At 33.4% G+C, this 20293-nt stretch overlaps 1 protein-coding gene across 9 annotated transcripts in view; it reads left to right on the top strand.

Annotated features, from left to right (window-relative positions):
* Positions 1 to 20293, top strand: part of RBM26 (RNA binding motif protein 26) — an 89588-nt gene that overhangs the window by 39678 nt on the left and 29617 nt on the right. For 4 of the 9 annotated variants that reach the window (XM_015558119.1, XM_015558118.1, XM_015558117.1 and 1 more), the window contains exons 5-16: positions 809 to 1026; positions 1971 to 2231; positions 3447 to 3686; positions 4102 to 4272; positions 4613 to 4768; positions 10434 to 10545; positions 11612 to 11771; positions 13335 to 13499; positions 14169 to 14300; positions 15527 to 15598; positions 19785 to 19910; positions 20261 to 20293. The exon at positions 20261 to 20293 is cut by the window's right edge and continues 69 nt beyond it. In XM_015558119.1, coding sequence (XP_015413605.1) covers positions 809 to 1026; positions 1971 to 2231; positions 3447 to 3686; positions 4102 to 4272; positions 4613 to 4768; positions 10434 to 10545; positions 11612 to 11771; positions 13335 to 13499; positions 14169 to 14300; positions 15527 to 15598; positions 19785 to 19910; positions 20261 to 20293 — 1846 coding nt within the window. The remainder of the gene's footprint in view (positions 1 to 808; positions 1027 to 1970; positions 2232 to 3446; positions 3687 to 4101; positions 4273 to 4612; positions 4769 to 10433; positions 10546 to 11611; positions 11772 to 13334; positions 13500 to 14168; positions 14301 to 15526; positions 15599 to 19784; positions 19911 to 20260) is intronic. The other 5 variants (XM_006778920.2, XM_006778919.2, XM_006778918.2 and 2 more) reach the window with 5 other exon arrangements.

Genomic DNA, 20293 nt, shown 5'->3' with positions numbered 1-20293 from the left:
CTTAGAGAAAGCCGCCCTCGAGTTCTGCCCGATGCCAGACAGTCCAGTTTCTCCCCGTATGAGTCTGGGTCCCCAGAGACTCGCCAGGAACGAGTTCAGAGCCATGGGGAGCTTGAGACTCCCTGCTGATTGAAAAAGACAGCCGTGTCCTCAGTTGCTAGCCCTTTCCACATGCACCTCCGTACCTCTGCACTTTACTTCTGCACCTCCTCTGAGTCTCAGTGTGCTTTTCTCTTTCCTTCTAGTTGTAGAATTTCCACTCACTGAATTTCCAGCCTTTCTGTGGTTCTGGATGATGTCCATTTTGTCTTTTAGTTGTTTTTTTGAAGTAGTTGTGTGAGGCAGCAATTTCTGGTGTTTACCTATGCTGCCATCTTGGTTTTCTCTCAAGAATTTATGATTTTTTTTCCATTAAGATTTCAAAGGCATTTAGAATGCAGTGCATGTGATACATGCCTATGAGATAAGATATGTGTTCATATGCATAAGTACATTTATGTACAGATATTATTTACTATAAGACATATGTATAGATAACCTAAATGTATATATGCCTTTTTGTGTAAGACTAAGAATTAAGACTTTTAGAGATTTTTCCTTAAAGGAGTTTCAGAGTACTTGTTCTGCAGAACATGTTCAGTTTTGTATTGTTCAATTTATTGTTTCATTTTCCTATGTTTGTGTTCTGATGGTACAAAAAAGAATCATGATATTATAGGAATTAAATATAACTTTTGCATTTAGAGTTTTCCCTGTATCTACTTAAAAGTTATTTACATGAAAATAAAGTGATCATATATTTCTTTAGAAGTCGTGATGAGAGGAAAAAAGATGATCGTTCTCGAAAAAGAGATTATGATCGAAACCCTCCTCGAAGAGATTCATACAGAGACCGGTACAATAGAAGACGAGGGCGGAGTCGCAGTTACAGCAGGAGTCGGAGTCGAAGTTGGAGTAAAGAGAGGCTTCGTGACAGGGATAGGGATAGAAGCAGGACCAGAAGCAGGAGCAGAACACGAAGCAGGGGTAAATCATATATGTGTATATTTTTGTTGGCATTCTCTTATTGGGAAAATACTTCTTAACTTAAGGACCATAAAGCTTGTTTTAATTATATATCAGTTATTCTTCAAAACTATGAAAACAGTTAAAAGTTTTCATTTCACATATGTGTAATTGTAAGACCATGTCATTTCCAACATGTATAATATTTCTTGCAGTGTGCATTATTAAAAGGGAGATATTATGACCAATAAAACAAACATCTTTGAGTAAAACACCTTTACTTAAGCTTTGATATTAGCTACCCTTGCAAACTTTATTGTACAGCCATCTTTATTTAGTGTAGGAAGTTATTTTGTAGCCATTGTATAAGCCCTGCACTTCTCTGTTATTCTTCTTTTAGATTTTTTCCCCCTTTGATCTACGTATACTAGGCCTCTCTGCATTTGCTTCACTTAACGAATCTCCTTAATACCTATTCTTTTCCTTGGGACCATATACAGCCCAGTTAATTTCTTTATGTTTAATGTGAACTCCTTTTTCTTCCTCTGCTCATCCATTCTCATCGTCAAATGGTGTTCACTGTAAAAAGGCATGCTAAGATTTTTAGAAGGATGACAAATATTCATCGCAGAAAAAATAACCATAGTTTTATTATAATACATATTATGCTTTTTGGGGGGTAAGATTACAGTGAAGAAAAATTAAAAATCTCTTTTCTGTAAATAGAACTTCAAGAAATTTTAAACTCATTGAGTACAGCAAATTTATGTGTGGTTTTATAGTTTAGGTCATATTGAAAAGAAATAGCTTTTCTTGGGCCATTGTGTATTCATTGTTTTCAAAAGAAAAAGAGGGTTGTCTAAAATGTGGACAGTTTCTGTTTAGTGAAAATAGTACTATTTCTGCATCTGGGGCATAGTTTTTAAAAAAGAATAGTTTTATAAGTCATTTATATTTTGTTGCAGAAAGAGATCTGGTAAAACCCAAGTATGACCTGGATAGAACCGATCCACTAGAAAACAATTATACTCCAGTTTCTTCGGTACCTAACATTTCATCTGGTCACTACCCTGTACCTACTTTGAGCAGCACCATAACAGTAATTGCTCCTACACATCATGGTAATAACACTACCGAAAGTTGGTCTGAATTTCATGAAGACCAAGTGGACCATAACTCATATGTCAGACCACCAATGCCAAAAAAACGGTGTAGAGACTATGATGGTAAGTAAGCCTTTCAACTGTTTCATTACATATTGAATTAATATATCCAACTGACTAAATTCTGTAAGTTTAGGTTACACACAGTTATTCAAAGACTTAACCTATTGGAAATAGTGGGAAATTAATATTAACCCTTTGCGGTCGTTTGTCTACTCTCAGCCACCAAAGCTTTTTTACCGTTCTGGTCGTATGTCTGCTCTCAGCCACCACAGCAAGGAACCGTACGAATCTTAACTCTATTCATTCATGTATCAGTTCATAATTTCTCTGAAAGCTCTTAAGTGTCGAAGCGACCTTGTCACGAACCAAAACATTGCCCCGACAAATCGGAGATATCGAACCATGAAGAGTTTTATTGTGGCACCTTGAATACTGACTCTGACGTAGAAAGTGATAACGTTTGTAGTGATTCTACTAGTAGTGATGTAGTTCCAAAAAAGAATTAATAAATCTTGTTTATCCTTCATACTCTTGCATGTTATGTATCACTGCTCTTTCAGTGGAAATTAATTCCGACCAGTACAACACCCATGTCCAAATTTAATATGACCACAAAGGGTTAAGCACTCATGAATTTCTCAATATTATTGAAAACTTCATTAATCACTACTAGCTATTGAATATCAATTTAAATATACTATTTGCATGTAAGTCTTAAGATATATTTGGAATTTATCCAACAATACTAATATTTATAGAGTTACTTGTGAGGGAATCTGCTACTGAAACATTTTCTTCAAAGTTTATGTTTTTGAAAATGAACGGTTATTGTCATGTTAAGTGGAACCAGAAATGTGAATATCACCTATTTAAGAATTTATAAATGAAAACTCTTAAGCTTTTATTGTAAAAGTTTTATAAACTTATGAAAGCTATAGTTGCAGTGTTTATAAAGTTATATGTGAGATTTAAATACAGGAAGTGTTTCATATAACAAATACACACACACACACACACATAAACATATGTTTTATACCATCTTACTAGTTAGGTATACTCACTTTAATTTGGTGATGTATTTTCTAGTGTATGGGTTATCTTTATTATGACTTAAGTATTTTTAAATTACTGGAATTAGTAAGGTAGCTCTTGTGATATGGTTAATTACACTTGCCCTATATTAAAAAATATTTCTGTTTTTAAATATCTTACTTTTGTTAACTCAGAGAAAATTTTAATGTCCAGCACTTTTCATATTTCTCTTTTTTCTCACAGAAAAGGGTTTCTGCATGAGAGGAGACATGTGCCCTTTTGATCATGGAAGTGACCCAGTAGTTGTAGAAGATGTGAATCTACCTGGTATGCTGCCTTTCCCAGCACAGCCTCCTGTTGTTGAAGGACCACCTCCTCCTGGACTCCCCCCACCCCCACCAATTCTTACACCCCCACCTGTGAATCTGAGACCCCCAGTGCCACCACCAGGCCCATTACCACCCAGTCTACCACCTGTCACAGGTAAGTAAATGTTTGTTTGCCTCTACTTATTATCTGTCCATTTGGAGTCTTTTTAAAAAGTTAATAGTTTGATGCTTGCTTTTATTAAAAGTATCTAAAGTAATTTTGTAGATGCTGGAAACTAAGAGCAAGATATCCCCATTTAGACTATACCCCTACTTTACTTGACTATGCCAAACCTATGATTTACTATGGTTTGGAGTAGCTCTGAATTATGCACAATCTCTGATAATTTCCAGCTGCCTGTAATATTTTATAGCTTAAGAGAAACCTGTTTTAGAAAACATGGAAAGGCTATTTACTCTAGAAAACTCAAATAGTTATAAAAGCTTGATGTTTGTTGATATTATAGTTTGATGAATGAGAATATCATGTTTGGATATACAAATAACTTATTTTATTTGTTTGCTTTCAGATGATATTTCTTATTCTTTGGTTTTGACAGGACCACCACCACCACTTCCTCCTCTGCAGCCATCTGGCATGGATGCTCCCCCAAACTCTGCAACCAGTTCTGTTCCTACTGTAGTAACAACAGGCATTCATCACCAGCCTCCTCCTGCTCCACCTTCTCTTTTTACTGCAGGTGCAGTTTTGGCCCTCTCTATATTTATGAATATAGCTTTAGATGAGGAATTTTAAAATGTTTATAAAGTGAATTACTCTAGCAGGTCTATTTTTCTCACTACAATTATATAGAATAAAAATTTAGACATGGTGAATGTACATTAAATGTAAGTCTTCAGTTATGTTTACTAAAACTGTTACATTTTCTTTTAAATAACTTATTTTTATAAAACTAAATTTTCTTTTTAATGCATATAAAATATGTTAGCTTTATATTAGTAACATATTATAGTTTTCTTTTTCTATTACCAATATAGAAAATCATAAAATGGAGTTTTACAATTGTTTTTTAATTACAGTTTTTGTATTACCAGATACATATGACACAGATGGCTATAATCCTGAGGCCCCAAGCATAACAAACACTTCCAGACCTATGTATAGACACAGAGTGCATGCACAAAGGCCTAACTTGATAGGATTGACATCAGGGGATATGGATTTGCCACCCAGAGGTACTATGATTAATCTTTTCTTATAGTTTTTATAATATCAAGCGTGACAAACATTTATAAAGAACAGTTGGTCCTGTATTTTTAGGTTGAGTAAAGGATAGTGTTTATGTTTGTTTCTTCAATCCTTTGGTCTCTCGTGAGAGAAAAGGTAATAATGTATTTCTCTATTTATGGTGTTTCCAAGAGGAAAGTAATTTTACAAAAGTACATGTTTTCTAATGTAGCTTTTGTTGGGTATTTTCTATCATTTGCAGTCTTAATAGGTTTATTTAAACTCTTTAGAGTAATGCTTTAATTCCTAAAGATAGATTCTGTCATAGTTAATGAAATTAGCTGTACAAATTATGCTTGATGTGTATTTTACTTTTGATGTTAGAATTTGAAATTCATTTGCTTATAATATTTTAAGCAAAGGGAATTATGTTTCAGGAAGTGACTAATTAGCTTTTACATTTTTCTTAGAGGTGACAGACTTTTTGATAAAAGTTCTAAATGGGAGAAGATAGAGTTTAGACTGATACAGTCGCAAGCTGAGGCAGCAAGACTCCTATTCTAGAGGTACAACTGGATATGGAGAGTCAGAGGAGGTGTAGAGCTTACATTAATTTGAAAGATTTGCTACAGATAATTGATATAGGGAAGTGAGGGATTGTTAGACAGAATAAAAAATATTATGTACACCAATAAGTGTCTTTTTCCCTATTTCAACTAGTTTTTAGATGCCATTTTCTTTCCAGTTTTTCCCCAATGTCTTTTTTTCTAGTATGTCATGTCTCATCAAGCGTGAATAAAACTCAGACTTAATTAACAGTCAGTAACTGTTGTGGTTTAGTAAAGTTGTAATTACTTATACTTTGATTTATTTTGTTGTTATTTATTGAAAACTCTCAGATCCTGAGCATTTAGATACCTTGAGTATTTAAAGACCTTTTTGTGATGAAGATGTGAAGATCATTTTAATTTATACCCAATTTAATTTGAGGTCACAGGACATTTCATGTGGATGCCCACCTTTTAAATTCTTCTTGCAGCATTCTAATAACTCTCATTAACAACAACAGCAGTAAAAAAGATTATTTTCTTATGAAAAAATTTTATTTTTAACAGTTTCTTGTAATTGAAAAGTAGCCACTTGTAGCTGTTTATCCTCCAAGTCTCTTCTACCTAGCCAGTTCAGAGAAAACTTCTTTAGGTCACTATTTAGTACTTATTTTCTTTTTATCATGTACATATTCCTTGCTCTTGCTAGAACTCCAACATCAGGTCATCTCTTATCTTGCTCTTCTGGAATGGCATAACTATACGCTGCTACAGATCAGTATTTATTAGACCCATTCCAGTGCCACGTCAATTTTTTTTGGTGATGAGAGAAGGAAGAGGAATCAAACCTCTTACATATAAATCTTAATCATATAGAAGTTGGAGTGGTGGTAATTTCAGCTCCACATGCATGTAAGTTACATGAATGGACCTATTGCGAGATAAATGTCTGGTGTGCCTAGGAATTTGAACGCCTTTTCTCGTGGAATCGTACGTAGTAACTGCTTTAATACTGTTCTTTAGAAACATTATGTGCTATTTCTGTGAGCTGGTTTAGGAATATACTCTCTATTAATAACACTTTTTTTATGCGTCAAAACTGATTTAGCAACCCATTTATATTGAGTGTTACCTATACTTCTGTTTCCTTTTTTTGGTCCCCGTCCCCCAAAATGTTTTCATCTGTTGCCTGTTTGGTTTGAAACTTAATGTCCTGGATTGTGATAGATACTTAAAAGCCTATGATACTGTTAATTATATAATTATTATATATTTCTAATAGCCTATAGATGGCCTTAATTTAAATTTGTCTTAGACTATTATGTGATAATCATATTTTTATGCTTCATACTTTAAATTTGCAAATGAAAATAATGTAGGTCCTTTGATGCCTTGGAATTCCAAATATTAATGTAACTTGGAGGCTTTGATAATTGTCCTTCCCATATTTCTAAGGAGGTGGGAAATTTGATAGATGCTACTTGATTGAATATATGTAGGACTTGATTGAATATAGGTAGGAAGAAGGGCTAAGTTTCCGTTTGCTGTCAACAAAACCCGTGCTGAAAATTTTAAGCAAAAAAATAATTTATTAAAATGGATATTGGGGGAAAAACACAATACATATAGGTAATATGCACATTTGGTAATTGTATACCCAGAGGAACTTGCTTCTTTTTTTAACTCTCTTTTTAAAATAAATAACAAAAATATGAGTGAGAGAATACAGATGAATTAGAGCAAACACATCACAAATACTGAGGAAAAACATATTTTTATGTGAACCTTTTAGTGAACCTTTAGGTAAATAACATATTAAAGAAAAAAGGATATTGGATAGCTCAAAGACCTCTCCAAAAGAGCCAGTGAACCAGGCTTGTGAGGCAGGAATAAGGCCCAAAATCCCATTGCAGAACTGATCCTGCGAAGATAAACTGGGCAAAGAAATTGTGGCTTGCACTGTGAACATCACCCATGCTAAATACTGGATATTTCTACCTAATCTGCTGTAGACATGTAGGCTAAGTCAAAGGTAGCCAGTGAAAGGATCTAGATAAAGTGTATACACTCTAAAATACTTTTTAGAACCTGGAAAAATTTTGCGACTGGGAGAGAAGGGAGTAAGGGATGTGGAGGGATGTAAGAGGCCAATTAAAGGGATTTAAAGAATTCTAGAGAAGAGATGATAGTTGCTGGACTATGGTAGTAACAGTGGGAAGTGAAAGATTTAAGGTTAGTGGAAAGGGTTGACAACACATGTAACTTATTGGACTTAGAATGGGATTAATGGAGAAGGTGAAAAAGACACCAGGTTTCTGCTCTGGAAATTGGGCAGATGAAAAAAGCATGTAGAACAATCTTCTTCTGTGTCTAGTAATAGTGAGAAGCAAAGAAAGATGGAAGGAGGCATACCCAAGTCTGTGAGCCTGACTGACATACTAGTAGGTTCCAAATACACTCCCCTTCCTTCTTGAGAATCACTACATTGATGAATGAAGCCATGGCCGTACATAAGATGTTTTAGGGAGGTTGTGTAGAGTGAGATTAGAAAGTCCTAGTAAATAACCTGGAGGATGCCTACACTGAAACAGTGGACAAAGAAAGAGGAGCTTACATAAGGCACTAAGAAAATGAATCCAAAAAGGCAGAGAAGAAAGCAGAAAGTGTGGAGACATGAAAATCAAGGGAGAAGAATAAGGAGGGGAAGATGATCAGCAGCATTAAATGCTCTCAAGAGGTCAAGTAAGAGAAAGATTGGAATGAATTCATAAGCTTAAGCAACAAGTGAGGACAGCGATTTTAGCAAGAGCAAGTTAAGTGCAATAGTGGAAGCAGCTGCCAGTTTTCAGAGAATTAGTGAATGCCTGGGTTGTAAGGAAGCAAACTTAGCTAGTGTAGACAGCTCTTTGGAAATAGCTGTTAGGATAAGGAGAGAGAGAATGCTGGAGCTGGAGGGGAAAGTGGTCTCAAGAGATTTCTTTTTAAAATGGAATAATGTTGATGGGAGACATCAATGTGGAGTTTCCTCAAAAGATTAAATATGGACCTGCCTTCTGACAGTGATTCTACTTCTGGGGATTTATTTGAAGAAATCCCAAAACACTGATTCTCTAGGGATTTATCTGGAGAAATCCCAACACGCTAATTCAAAAGAATATATGCACCCTTACGTTCGTTGCAGTATTTATAATGGCCAAACTATGGAAGAAACCCAAGTGCCCATCAGTAGACAACTGGATAAAAAAAAGCTGTGGTTCATATATACAATGGAATATTAAAAAAGAATGAAATCTTAAACCATTTGCGACAGCATGGATGGACCTAACGGTTATACTGCTCAGTAAAATAAGTCAGTCAGAGAAAGGCAAATACCATATGATTTCACTTATACGTGAAATTGGGAAGAACAAAATAAATGAACAAACAAAACTGAAACACTCAGATAGAACTGGTGGTTTCAGAGGGGAGGGCAGGTTGTGGCACTGGTCGAAAGAGGTGAAGGGACTAAAGCACAAATTGGTGGCTACAAAATAGTCACAGGAAGTAAGTAAATCATAGGAAATATAGTCAATAATATTGTGATAACAATGTATGGTGCCAGTTGGGGTACTGGAAATATCGAGGGAACACTATGTAAAGAATATGGTTGTCTAATTAAGCTAAACACTCAAAATCAATATGTATATAAAATGTCGATGGGAAGTGTCAGTTTAGAGGGAGAGGTTGGAAATGGAAGAAAGCAGCAGAGTTCTGGGCACTTACATTGGTAGTTCTCTATATAGGATAAATCAGTGGTAGGAGAATCTAGAAGCATAAGCTCAGAACAGTAGACTAGGTGAAAAGTAATGCAAGTTTGTATCAAGGTTTTCTCAGTGGGAATTGAGAGGAAATACATGCAAGGTGAATTGAAGGGATGTGGGCAGAGTTAAAAATCAAATATGATTTGGGATATGGTAGTTTCATTAATTTAAATGTTTAATATTTAAAAAGTACATTGATATGAAGGTAATTTATGTTTTGTACATAGTTTTAGGATACCCATGGGATTTCCAGAAGAAGATGGCCAGAGAAAACCCAGAAGTTAGAAATTTAGGACTGGTCCTCAGAGCAGAGGTCACGAGTGATAAATTGATATGATCTACTGCATAGAGATTAGAGAGAGTTGTAGCCCTGAGAGAGATTGTGCTGAAACAGATCCCAAGTTCTTTTGGTTAGTTATGTGTTTAGAAATACTAAGAATAGGATTTACACAACAATTTTTAAATCTGTCTTTAAAAAAGGGAATTTTAAAATTATATATTTTATATGGATTAAGGTTTGCATGTCATTTGGGAATAATAGGTTAAAAAAACTGTATCAAACCCTAAGTAAATGTAAAGTGTTGGTAGTAGATATTCAGTAGATCTTTGGCACTGCATTTCAATCTTGAATATTTATTTACCTTTTAAAATCATGTATGTTCTAATTATATTAATACGTTGGTGTTTAAATAAGCAACTCACTTCAATCACAACTCTTTAAGTTATCAATTCTTAAAGATCATATTTGTGGTGAGGGTGATGGTAAAGGGGAACAGTGACATAGATTTCCACCCCCGACCTATAGAAGTTGTCCACAGAGTAATATTTATTTATTTACTTTATTTCAATAAAGCTCCCCCCACCCCCTTTTTAAATCTTCATCTAAGGATATATTTATTGATTTTTAGAGAGGAAGAGAGAGAGAGACAAAGACAGAGACAGAGAAACATTGATTGGTTGCCTCTCGTATGCACCCTGACTGGGGATTGAATCTGCAACTTATGTATGTGTCCTGATCAGGAATCAACCTGAAACCTTTTGGTCTACTGGATGATGCTCCAACCAACTGAACCACTTGACCAGGGCCAGAGTCATATTTTAATTTGACATGTGAGAATTACTAATCTTCTTTAGTTAGGTTGAAGTGAATTAGAAATAAATTAAAATCTCTTAGATTACTACTATAATTGAATGTACATTTATTTCTATTTCTTCTAAAATATATACTTGGACAAACTGCCAGAACTTTGTTTTCAATATGAATTAAAGGAAGTGTAGCAATGATAAAATATTAATCTATTTTCTTTTATTTTATTTTCAAACAGAAAAGCCTCCTAATAAAAGCAGTATGAGGATAGTAGTGGATTCAGAGTCAAGGAAAAGAACGATTGGTTCTGGGGAGCCTGGAGTTACTACAAAGAAGACTTGGTTTGATAAGTAAGCTGTCAGGGGAAATTGAGGAATTTTTGTACACAGTAATTTTTAGGGTAGTTGGAGTATTATTATGACAGTACGGTATTATTTTTCAAAATAAAATTTATATAATTTTGTTCTGTAGGCATTACCCCACTAAAATTTAAATTTTCTAAAAATTTGTTATTCAGTTGTCTGGTACATGGAAGGCATTTTTATATAGAAATGGCATAGTGGTTGAGAACACAATTTTTCCACCTCCCCCACCTACAACATACTTCTTATGTTGGAGATATCATTGAATACTACCCATATAAAGGATAGTCATGAGCTTATTATTAGGGAAGAAAGTGTGGGTCAGATCTGAAAAGGATTTTTGGGGAGTTGGGGGAGGGACTGAAGTTGTCAAGGAAGGGCTTCAGTGAAAGAGGTAAGGAATCAGAATGATGGGGTGTTTATGATGATTCAGTTATAAACTTTCATGTTTGAGGCGAGATTAGGATCACACATTTTTAGAGCTTTATAACATCACTTAAAGGTGAATAATTTCTAGTTATGGCTCTGCCTTTAATTCTGTGATTTAAGGCAAGCATTGGAACCTCTCAGGGCCATAGTTTTATCCTTTTTTTCCAAGTGTCAAATGTGTGGTCTACAGTTCTGAGTTTTTTTTTTTTAGGTTGAGAAGCAGTTGAGACAGTCATCCCTACCTTTTGATCAAGGTTTTAAAATAGGATACATTTCATTAAGCTAGCTTTTGCAGAAATGGAACAAAGGTTATATATGCAAATTGACTGAAATAGGGTGCTAGGACCTTTCGAGAATTTTAAGGAGGAGTAGATTGAAAGTGCCAAGTACAAGTGATATGGAAGAGCCCTTCTCAGTTGGCTTCCTTGAAAGATGCGAACATTTACTAATTTGGAGACTTCATTTTTTTAAAAAGAAAATTTAAATTTCTATAATCAACCAGTAATTTCAATTTTAAAAAATAGAACTTAAATAATAAAATTTTATTTCTTTGTACTTGATAAAGGGATTTATATATTAATTAATATATAAATGAATGTATTAATTAACTTGATTTTTGTTTCAGACCAAATTTTAATAGAACAAACAGCCCAGGCTTCCAGAAAAAGGTTCAGTTTGGAAATGAAAACACCAAACTTGAACTTAGAAAAGTTCCACCAGAATTAAATAATATCAGCAAACTTAATGAGCATTTTAGTCGATTTGGAACTTTGGTTAACTTACAGGTAAGTGCTGTGAAGTGATTCTGTTGTCTTTGCTTAATTATTTAGGGAGATAACAATATAATAAGAAAAATATTTTATAAGGAATTATGAAAAATTTGGTAACCTAAATTTGAAAAATTGGATATGAAATGAAATTTTTTATATTTTAGATGTATGATTTTTAATAAGTTTTGTGCTCTGAAAAGGCAGGAGTTTTGATCATATTACATACGTTTTACCTAGAAGAGGTTATCATAAAATTATAGCAAAGTTAAATAATCACACTGGTAAACTCTAATCTTGTAGTTTTCATTTCCCCAGTTTCTTAAAGTCATTACAACAAGATGCTTTAGTCAGATTATTTTTGCTGCCTCTGTGATGGGATACATTTAACAGATGGGACCCAGAGACCATGTAATCCATAATTAGCTGAAACATTTGCTTTTTCCTGTACCATTTTTTGAATAATTTTCAAGATAAATATCAGTGTAATTTGTATTTGACTTCACCCTAAGTTAGACCTTGGCTTTGGATGTAACTTGTAAGGTTATTTAGTATTGAACTTACATTGTGTAATACGTAAAAGTGTTGAAATAATATTGGGCTTTCTTTTTTTCAATTTTTTTCAATCAGAATTATTTGTCATCACCTGAAAAAAATAATAAATTTTAGAGAGTACAGCTTAAGTTGATTAATTTGGAAAATTTTGTTTTATTCCCATTTAAAAATAATGTAAAAGTAATAGATGAAAATTGCATGCTTGGTTGTGGCAGGACAATAGAAATTGATATAGAATTAAAAAAAAATGTTTCTATGTTAACTCTTTGTGTCCCTTACATTTCTCTTCCCATAGATCCCCATAATACAGTTACATAGTTGTTAACAATTTACCATGTATTATTCTAGATTTTTTTGTTTTGTATTTCTTTATCTATATCTGCTTATTAGTCAGTTAACACACACACTTAAAAATGTATATATTTGAAAATTATGGACCCATCTTATATACATTACCCTGTAGTTATTTATGAATATCTTTTTTATGGCTATTTAATTGATCTGTCACATTTAGATTTAGACACAAAAGCTTCTGGAATATTTTTTCTCACACAATTAACTACACTGGTAATATTAAATTTAAAAGAATTTTCAAAACCAAAAGATCAAAAAATTTGAAGTGAAAAGCCTTGTATCTGCTACTTACTAATATGAGTCTGCAGAATCATATATATACTCTTTGAATTCAGTTTACTTATGTGTAAAATTTATTTATTTCTTAAATTTTCTTGCATTCTTTTGTTTGTTTGTTTTGTCAATCCTCACCTGAGGATATTTTTCCATTGATTTCTAGAGAGGGTGGAAGAGAAGGGGAAAGACACACAGAGAGAGAAACATCGATTTGAGAGAGACACATCGATTGGTTGCCTCCTGCATTCTTCTGGAGTGAAAGTAGGTTATGGTAATAGTCTATATTTAAGGAAGTATAAAGATAGAATCTTACATAGGAGGACCAATATTTTTTTTGTTGAGGAATTTTACTACATTCATTTGGAAATTCACTGTTCTTAATATTTGACATCTTAGGTGGCCTATAATGGTGATCCTGAAGGTGCCCTTATCCAATTTGCAACATATGAAGAAGCAAAGAAAGCAATATCAAGTACAGAAGCAGTGCTAAACAATCGCTTTATTAAGGTTTATTGGCACAGAGAAGGAGGCACCCAGCAATTACAAACTACTTCTCCAAAAGTAAGAGAAATTTATGTGAAATTAAATGCTCATAGAACACGCTTAGAAAGCATAGTATTTAAGAGCAGAGTCATTGCAGTCAGGTAGACTTTTGAGTTTAGATCCTGCCTCAACCACTTTTAAATATATAGACTTGAGGAAGTTATTTAATCTCTCTTCTTTCATTTTATTGTGAAGTTAAGCCCTAGTTTATTAGATAATTATAGGTATGTGTAAAGCAAATAGAAAAAATTCCCAGGTAGATCAGAGACACTCAGTACATGATAGCTTTACATATTCCACAAAGTCAGACTATGGGTTCATTTTGGAAATCCTCTCCCTTCCTCACTTCTTTCCTTTTCTCCCTCTCACTTTCAATCAGTGAATCAGTCAATATGTACTGTTAGATTAATTGCTCGTAGAGGTGTCTTACAGCAGTTTGTTTCTTTAACTTTCTACTGTTCATTAAAATAAAGAAAGAAGGTAGTGAAGTGTAGATTTTAATTTTTTTCTCTACTTTATAAATAAGTTCTTATATGCAGAGGAAAACATGAAGAAATTTGGAAGGTGGCTAGGTTTTGATTATAAGCTGCACTTTTAAGACTTTCTCTGCATGAGCAATTTAGTAACAAAATAACAAAGGTTATTTTCGATGCTTGTGAATGTTTAACATTTTTTTCTTATTCTGAGGTAATGCAGCCTTTAGTCCAGCAGCCCATTTTGCCTGTTGTGAAGCAGTCTGTCAAAGAGCGGTTGGGTCCAGTACCTACAAGTACTATTGAACCAGCAGAAGCCCAGAGTGCCAGTTCAGACCTTCCTCAGGTGAATGAAAAGTCTTATTATTGTGTCTGTCACATAGTAGGTTCTGAGTAAATTAGTTTCCCTTGGTGATTTGAATTATAGTTAATTGTATGTATTTTATACAGAAATAGGATAGTTTATACATATTTTTGTTACTATTATAACATTTTCACATTCTACTTTTTCTATACTATTTGAATATTAAATTCTTCTCTCTAGTTAATACCTATTTAAAAGAAAGAACTCTCTTTCACTTTGTGGAGGAGGTATTTTTCAGCAAATCTACCTGAAAAGTGAAGTTCAGTATACTAAATCTTATGTTTTCCCATCATCTTTGACTTAAGTAGAATTCTCTTTCAGAAATAATTATGCAGTAGCCCGAACTAAAAGCTGTTGGGACAGGAAGGCTTAAACCATCCAGTTATAACATGCTTAATATATTGATTCAAGTTACTTATTACGCTCTCAGAACTTTGCATCACTTATTCCTGACTCTTGGATTTTATTTTCCATATGTCATTCCCTTCCCACTCCCTTCCATACTTGAGTGGCAATTTCTTATTTCTATACCTTCAGTCTCTAAAACTTAGTTTTTCTTTGTCTCCAGATGTTTCAGCATTTGTATAAAATAATGATATACTATCCTACTTAGCTAATGGATGACACCTTATTCCAGTAGTCTTCCTGAAAAATAATATATTGAGATTCTATTTAAAAAGTAATAGATTGAGATTCTGTTAAAATAAACGTGCAGAATGTAAATTGATAAATTATTATTTACTTAAAAACCCCCCACCTAATCCTATTATTCCAAATCATCAGCAAATGCAATGTATTTGGCTATAAAATAAAACATACTTTAGGAAAGAATGACTTTTATTTTTAAGCTTAAGAAGCAGGCACATCCTTTATTTACTCAAACCTAATATTTACAATGTTCAAACTTTCTATTGGTCAACATAGGATTCTAAGAATTTATGTTTCTGTATCAATGGAGGAGACTTTAGCAACCACCTGGCTTAGACATCTTATTTTACATCGTAGTTTTTCATGATTAATATTACATACTGTTTGTTTTTCCATACACATTTTCTTTCTGTCTCTCTTTGAAAAAAAGATCCAGGTTTTGTGATTAACATCAGTATACCTACGAAGTCAGTATATGTTAGTAGAATCAGAATGTTCATAATCCCTTCAGACATATATGTTTAGGGAAACACTGAATATGTCCATTTTAATTTTTTTAGAATGTAACTAAATTATCTGTGAAGGACAGGTTGGGTTTTGTATCAAAGCCATCTGTTTCAGCAACTGAAAAGGTAAGAAGAAGCATGATGTGTTTGTCTTGGCTTCATAAATGTTTTCAGATGGCATCTTAATTTTTTAATTTTTTCATAGTTTCAAACTTTTGCTTCTTAATAGTATCTATATCTCTAATTCATACCATTTTGCTTTCCATTTGCTGAAAAGAAAAATATTTGCTTCCCTTTTTTTACTTTTTGCATCAGCATTTTAATACTTGCTGCTCCCTATAGTTTCCATGTGCTTCATTCATTCTTTTTCTTTGTATTTACTATATTTTCTCTGGAGATATTTTTTACATTTTATTTTGAAAACTCTGGCAGCCAAAAAGAAAGGACCATGAACTAGGAATTGTACTTGAGTTTGAGCTTTGACTCTCTATTTACTAACTGCATGATATTGGGCAGTGCTGTTAATCTTTATGAAACTTTTTCTTCATCATAATATGGTGATGGTAATATTTATATTGCTCATAAAGTTTTTGAGGGATTAAGTAAAAGTTATTTAAAAATATTTTATAAACTGGAAAAGATGATGTAAATGTAGTATTTTTATTTATAATTAATAACTATTGTATATAGCCTGACAATACATCTAGTCTTTTTTTTTTTTAAATAAAGAGACAAATGCTGATTAAATTAAGATAATTTATGGACCTATCTCCTAGTTTTGTGTAGAGGGAGCTTTTTTTTTTCCTGGTTAGGTATGAGTGAATGTCCTGATCTTTAGTCTTATTTTAGGATATGGAAACACAGTATATTAGGATTAGATAATCTTTCCCATTTTTATACCCTCACCATAAAGGAAGATAAGGCCCAGATAGTGTTTTGGTTGATCAATACACTTGAGTTACTTGAATCTGGATCTCCTATTTTAGTCCATTATGAAGGTTACATGGGTAATTAATTTCATGAACACCCCATGAGATAGCTGACCTGCTTTCTGTACTACTTCTTCAGTATATTGTTTTCCTTATTTCCTCTGTAAACTTTGGCAGTTCTAGATATTTGAATATGAATTTCATTCGCTAAATCAGATTTCCCTCTTGGACACCTCAGCATTACTTCAGGCATAACATGCCTAACATGATTCATTATTTCCCACAGAAATTAATTTCTCCTAGCCTTACCTCTCGAAGTTATACCACCAGTTTCCAGTTTGTATAGTCTAAAAGCCTTTAGAGTCATTGCTTGTGTTTGCATTCCAAGTCTCTTTCTCTGTCACCTTCAGGCCCCTGGCCTATGGATGCAGTTCAAGCTGCCATACTTTCATCTAGTGTACTCTGCCACCATCCTACTTTCAGACTTATTTTAATGTTAGTTGCTTAAAGAAACCTTCATTTCCTCAGCTAAATGACTTAGCTTGGTTCACAGGTTATCATACCTCAATTATTCTGGTTCTGTTAGTACGTCTGCATTGCACCTTTCTTTTCTAAGGAGTCTTTCTGCTATTGCCTGCCTCTTTTTTATTTTTTGGTGGTGATTTTTCTGAAGTGCATTTCCCTCTGCCTAACTGAATTCTAGTCATTCTTTTAAAGCTTGAAAAAAAATCACTAACCTTTTCTATGAAACCTCTACATTTTTTCATATGATATCCCCCCATTCTCTAAATTTATGTCCCTTAGTCTATGCTACTAAATTTAGCAATATGTAAATATTTACTTATTTTTCTTGATAAGTAGCTGAGGAATAAATGAACCATATAAGTCTTTTATTCTTAGCAGTTTAGTCTTAATAAACCTGTTGTGAAGCTGATGGTTGATGTTTAGGATCTGTTTATGTCAACGTTTGGATTTGTACAAATTTGAAGTGTACTAATTATAGCTTTTACAAAATCTTTATTATTTTTTTGCTACTGTTTTCATTTTTTTTAGCATGTTTTATATAGCTTTAGGCTAAAAGGGGGACATTCTTGGAAATGATAGTATAATTTATTAATATAGTTACCACTAATTTAATTTATGAAAAATCACTAATGGCAGTGGGCTATTTATGGAGGAAATTACTTGTAAAGAATGTTTTCTGGAAAGCAATTATTTCTAAAATACAACTTTCAGTCAACTTCAGTGAACCTGTTTAAAGAATAGCATTTTAGTTTTGTTCTCTCTCCCTAGTCCATAGTGATTTTTGCTGCAGAATCCTTAGAGGTCAGTGATTCAGAGAAGTCTTAGGAAAAATAGAAGATTGTCCATCATCAAATATTACTAAAGAAAATATTTTTTTTAATTGAAGGCAGGGAAAATCTCAATACTAATATCCATCCAGTATCTTCTGTCATTTTTAAAGCAAATAAGTACACAAATGTAAAATTTTTATCCCTTTCTTGTAAATAACATTGAGTAAACCCTTTAGTGATTCTTCTTCTAAGTTTCCATTTTTGTGAGAGGACTAATAGAGAGGAAACCTGATTCATATAGCTAAATATTAAGATATTGCAATAGCTATTAAATAGGTATTATTTGAGTAGAGTGATCAGTCAGATGATGTTTGAGTGTTTCTGCTTACCTTAGGGAGATTTATGAAGAATAAAAGCATCTGCGTATACCATCCTGGTTAGTTTCTTTAAAAAGATTTAGGCTGTCCACATTATCTCCTTAAAACTCTTGTAAATTCTTTGTATGTATTATATAAGTTATAGCATTCTGGGGTTTTATTTTATTTTATTTAGAAGCTAGCATTCTTCAATAATAGGCATAGTGATGACTTACCTAACCTTTGTGATGTTCCCTAATCTATTCATGATAAAAGATAATAATGCAGTGTCCAGATTGCTACTTTTCTGGTACCCAAATATTTACATTTTAGTAGCTAGAGAGCAAGGTTTTTTTTTCTCATTGATACTCTCCTATTAATGTCTTTTTAGATCATGAACTCCTTTAAGACTTGGGAAGCTATGTATTTTCCTCTGGAAAGTTACATTCTTCATATATATGGTTTGATGTTTTGTTTTTGTATAGTAGTCACAGATTTCTCTGAAGGAATTCCTAGACTCCTTTCCAAGACCCAGTAACGAATCACCCCATGGATGATCCTTTTGAAGGATAAAGTAGCCCATACACTTCTCTTAACTTGACCTTTGTGTAGAAAAGGTTGTCCACTTGGATTTATCATCATTTCAGTTTAATTTACTGCAAAGTGTTTATTGAGTATTTAGAATGTGTGCTGGAACTGTTCTTGGCACTGAAGATATAGCAATGAAGCAAGCCAAAAAATCTCTACTCTCCTGGGTTGGTTAAGGACATTAGATATCATCAAAATGAACTTCCTCATTTTATAGAAAAACAAACTGAAGCCTGAAAAGTACTTGAACTTACCCAGGGTCTTATAATTAACTAGAGGCCCGATGCACGAATTTGTGCATGGGTGGGGTTCAGCCAGCCCGCCCCAGTTGGGCCAGCTAGAGGGAGGGGCCGTGGGCGTTTCACCAGCCGGCCCTGCCCCCTGGTTGAGGGGACAATTTGCATATTTGCCTTTTATTATATAGGATTAGTAGCAAGGGTTGGGTATTTGGAGAAAGAGCAAAGAGGAGGAAGGCATGCTTTTTGTTTCAAGGACCTTACAGTGTAGACAGGGAGAGAAACAATAAATCATCAGATCATTTTTACTAAATAACTTAATAGCTGTAGGAATAAAATTTCATAGAAGGACCTGAGTAAAAAAAAAAAATGATTAGGACTGTGGAAGTCTTGGCTGCTTGTGTTGAACTTGAGCTGGGTTTAAAGGTAAAGGTCACTTGTAGCAGAAGGAGCAATGCTAGCAAAAGGATGGAGAAAGAAAGCAACAAAGTTAATTTCTAAACTATAAATTGCAAATGATCTTAAGAGACAAACAATTGCAAATTGTTTGAGGGACAACATCCAGTTTTTTTCCTGTGCCATGCTCTTAAGTACAGATTTTGTTTTAGTTAGTAGGAATACTAGCGCAGGTATTTAGCAACTAATATTTTCTCAGTGATATAGCAATGACTGCTTTTTCTTGAAGTTTTTATGTTTGTTTTTACTTTTTTCCTATAAATATATTAATTAAATTTTTTTATTTCATAGTTTATTCATTTTTCATACCCTTCTTTTCAAATCAATACATTTAGTTCACTGTACTAAATTTTAACAGACGTGCTTTAATGTTATTTCATAAGAAAACAGGACTCAAAATCACGAATGCCTGGTACATTTTTTTTTTTACAAAATTGAATTTTTATTGGTAGGTGTTATCTACATCTACTGGCCTAACAAAAACAGTGTATAATCCAGCTGCTTTGAAGGCTGCACAAAAAACCTTGCTTGTTTCCCCCTCTGCAGTTGATAATAATGAAGCACAGAAAAAAAAACAGGTAAGTACAACTATTATTGTACAAAATTTGCATGTAGAAAAGCTCTTCTGCATGTATCCGTTTTTTCAGTGCTCATAACAAAATAAAATTTAAAAGGAGTATGTTGGCTGCCTCTGAACTTTTATTTTCCATAGTGTAGCAGTAACTATTAATATTTCTCTTGGAATGAAAGATTCTCCTGATCTTTTAAAACTTGCATACATATTTCAGTATTACATAGGAAACGTTTGCATTTAATTTTTGTTGCCAAGCTTCTGCAGTTATAGCCATTTCTGTCCTCTTAAATCATTTCGTTTATTGGAATAATAAACGGTCAATATTCTAATGACATTTTTGGTCCTTTCCCCTAGGAGGCACTGAAACTCCAGCAGGATGTAAGGAAA

This window comes from Myotis davidii, unplaced genomic scaffold, assembly GCF_000327345.1.
Source record: "Myotis davidii unplaced genomic scaffold, ASM32734v1 scaffold268, whole genome shotgun sequence".
Taxonomy (NCBI): Eukaryota; Metazoa; Chordata; class Mammalia; order Chiroptera; family Vespertilionidae; genus Myotis; species Myotis davidii.
Note: the sequence above shows the minus strand (reverse complement) of the source record. Positions and strands in the feature narration are given on the sequence as shown.